Source organism: Aplysia californica, unplaced genomic scaffold (genome assembly GCF_000002075.1).
Source record: "Aplysia californica isolate F4 #8 unplaced genomic scaffold, AplCal3.0 scaffold00067, whole genome shotgun sequence".
NCBI classification, from domain to species: domain Eukaryota; kingdom Metazoa; phylum Mollusca; class Gastropoda; order Aplysiida; family Aplysiidae; genus Aplysia; species Aplysia californica.
This window is the reverse complement of record NW_004797337.1, coordinates 1509739-1513262: the sequence shown is the minus strand read 5'-3', so window position 1 is coordinate 1513262 and position 3524 is coordinate 1509739. Positions and strand designations below refer to the sequence as shown.

The 3524-nt window shown below is 43.0% G+C and overlaps 1 protein-coding gene across 1 annotated transcript in view; it reads left to right on the top strand.

The window, feature by feature from the left end:
• LRRTK (leucine-rich repeat receptor tyrosine kinase) overlaps nt 1-3524 on the top strand; it is a gene marked incomplete at its 3' end in the record, with an annotated part of 149291 nt that overhangs the window by 83788 nt on the left and 61979 nt on the right. Inside the window, 1 exon segment of the mRNA NM_001245993.1 lies at nt 972-1052. Within this exon segment, the coding sequence (NP_001232922.1) occupies nt 972-1052 (81 nt within the window).

The window sequence follows — 3524 nt, the reverse complement described above, 5'->3', positions numbered from 1 at the left end:
TGACAAAAGACCAAAAATTGATTATGGCTTGATGCATTATTGTAACATTATTAGAACTTGAGCATTTGCCTGTTTTTATTCATATTATTCTTTTAAAAAGGTATAGTTTTCTACTTCCCAATGTGTGTTTATCCATATCGGTCCGCAGCATTTCCAATGCCACAGCTTTCAGGTGGCTAGTCTCTTGGAGTGTGTCCTGGGACGAAACACTCTAATTTGTCGTATCAAGTTTTAGTTGATCGCTTTTAAGCACAAGGGGGCTATCCCGAAAAATGCTGTTTTGAGAAGATCGAAGGTAACGTTTTTGCCCCTTGTTCAGTTTGTTTAAAAGACAAGGAGAGTTTTCTCTATGACCAAACAAATATACACATCAATGAAACCAAACGTCTCTAAAGGTAGGACAATGCCCACTTTTGGTGTAGGTCAAGATATCTAGAAGCATCCGAAATCTGGGGTAGCCCGCTTGCCCTTAAAAGCGACCAATTGAAAATGTGCGTTTGGCCCCCTGAGCGATTGAGTTTGGCACCCCTGCTCTAGCATGTAGTGACCCATACAAATAGGTTCCTTTGTGTCTGTGGACAGGAGTGGGTATGAAAGAGGGGGGGGGGCGGAGGAGAGGGATGCATGTACAAGCAGGTGTCATTCAGGTTAGTAAGATTTTGATTTCAGTTGCTTCTCATCTGGCAATACTCTTAATGATACCTTTGCCTCTGTTCATGGTCTAATAATGATTTCCTCGCCTTCGTGCACTATGTATAATAATGATTCCTTCGCCTTCGTTCATTGTCTATGTATAATAATGATTTCTTCGCCTTCGTTCACTGTCTATGTATAATAATGATTTCCTTGCTTTTGTTCACTATGTATAATAATGATTTCTTCGCCTTCGTTCACTATCTACGTATATAATGATTTCTTCGCCTTCGTTCACTGTCTATGTATAATAAGGATTTCTTCGTCTTCGTTCACAGGACACTGTCCCACAACCCGCTTGCTAACCTTATATCTCACCCAGTGTCAATCTTCAGGCAATGTGCTCAACTCCGGACGCTGTAAGTATTTCAACCTTGTTGTTGCTTGGGGGGAGGGGTGTTGTAGTGTGGGATATGTTTAAATGTTGATCGTTCCTGCCCCCGTCAACACAATGCCTGTCCGGGCCAATCAGGGCTGAGAGAAATGAAACGTTTCAGCAGAAAGACTGATGGGCACGAAAAGAAATTCAACGCTCTTCGGAATCGAACTCAGGTCGCCTGCGTTCGATGGTGAAACGCTTAATCGCTTAATGCCAGACCCATCTGTTGCTGCTGTCAATAGTGTTGTTGTCTCAAGATGTAGGAATAGGTTTAGAATTTGACACTTTTAAGTACAAACGGGTAGCAACACAGTTTTAATTTTTTGAGTCAGAAGAATCATTTGACCATCTCCAAACCCTTGTCAAAACGTTGTTTCACTGTCTGTAAAATAATAAATAGCATTCGCAGAGCTCATATCCCTGCTCAACAGCAAGCTTTCTGCGCTTTACAATCTACGTTACTACCCCAGTGAACCCTAGAACACCCAGAAGCATTCTTGGCTTCCCAGGAGTGCAGGCAAGCAACCGACTAAGCGCTCAAACACACTATAGACGGGTACCCATTCCCACGTGGATGAAATGAGGAAAAGTCGCCTAAAGTGCCTTTACCAAGGACACAACGTCGGGCACCAGCCAGGGTTAAACCCACGACCTTTTGGTTACGAGCCCAACAGTCTTACCACTAAACCTCCGACGCCATTGTCTATATTCGGGTCCCTGCATTGATCTTCCTACGGAATTTGCTATGACACACTTTTACTTTATAACATCATTAAGTTTTATACAATGCCTGGTAATTGATGGTTACTGTTGTGCCAAAGTTTCTCTCTGAGTTAGCTGCTATTAACTCTTAGACGCCGGTCTGTCTTCTAACTGATTAGACGCTGCATTTTTGTTTTGTTTTGTTTTAATCTTACTTTCTTCTTTCATCGAAAGCATCTTTTTCCCTGTACTGTAACTGTGTCTTCATACGTTAGTCTTCACTCTTTACTGAACATTTTAAATTTGTGATAAAAATGTATAGCTTGAAACCTATCTTTAAAAAAAATAAATATATGAAAATGCTAACGTATGCCATTTTCAATTAAATCTTGCTTTGATAAAACAGCTAGTAATCCTGCTATTTGTAAGAGCTAGCATGTCTCGTTCCCAGACGCATTCTCAGAGACCAAAATTCTTAAAGCTGTCACATCGGAATCGCTTAAGACTACATTTTTTACTGTCAAAATCTGCACCTGTGTTCATTCTTCTCTTGACCTAATCCTTGTTGTTGTTGTTGTTGTTGTTGTTGCTACTGCTGTTGTTGTTGTCTTGTTATTGTTATTATTATTGTTATTGTTGTTTTTGCTGTTGTTATTGTTGTTGTTATGTTGTTGTTGTTGTCGTTTTTGCTGTTGCTGCTGCTGCTGCTGCTGTTATTGTGTTGTTATTGTTGTTGTTGATTTTGTTAATATCTGGCCAACGAAAACGCTAAAAATTTGCATACGAGCGCACCCTCGAGATGTCAAAGTTGAAACAGCTCAGCATTATATATTTTGCCCTACTGTGCTGATGATACAGATTCGAATCCCTTCCAGGGTGTTACAGAACCGGGTTGTTTTGGGGTGAGTTTTTTAATGGCTTTTCTTTCGCTTTGCTTGAACCGGCGTCTGTGCTGTAGAGGTCAGGTGCTTCGCTGAGTGAGTGAGGGAGGGAGGGAGTGAGTGAAGCAGGGAGGGAATGAGTGGGGGAGTGAGTGAGTAAGTGAGGGAGGGAGAGAGGGAGAGAGTGAGTGAGGGAGGGAGGGAATAAGAGAGGGAGGGAGAGGTGGAGTGAGTGAGTGAGGGAGGGAGAGAGTGAGTGAGTGAATGAGGTAGTGAGAGTGAGTGAGGGAGTGAGTGAGTGAGTGAGAGAGAGAGTGAGTGAGTGAGTGAGTGAGTGAGTGAGCGGGTAAGTGAGTGAGGGAGGGGGTAAGTGAGTGAGGGAGTGGGTGAGGGAGGGAAGGGAGAAAGGAAGAAGAGAGGAAGGAAGGAAGGAAGGCATGGAGGGAGGGAGGGAGAGAGTGAATAGTAGGATTACAATGATAAAAGATTAGAGTAACATTTTTTGTTGGGGGGGGGCGGGGAGTCTTGGAGAAGGCGGTTAAGATAGAAGACAAAATCACACAAATTTAGAGACAGAGAGGAGGTCTGAATCTTAAATAGAGAGACACAGAGAGAGAGAGAGACAGAGAGACAGAGACAGAGACAGAGACAGAGAGAAAGAGATAGAGATAGATAGAAACATGAAGATAAATAGATAGATAGACAGATGAGAGAGAGCGAGTGAGCGAGAGAGAAAGAGAGAGAGAAGGAGAGAGAGAGAGAGAGAGAGAGAGAGAGAGAGAGAGTGAGTGAGTGAGTGAGTGAGTGAGTGAGCGGGTAAGTGAGTGAGGGAGGGGGTAAGTGAGTGAGGGAGTGGGTGAGGGAGGGAA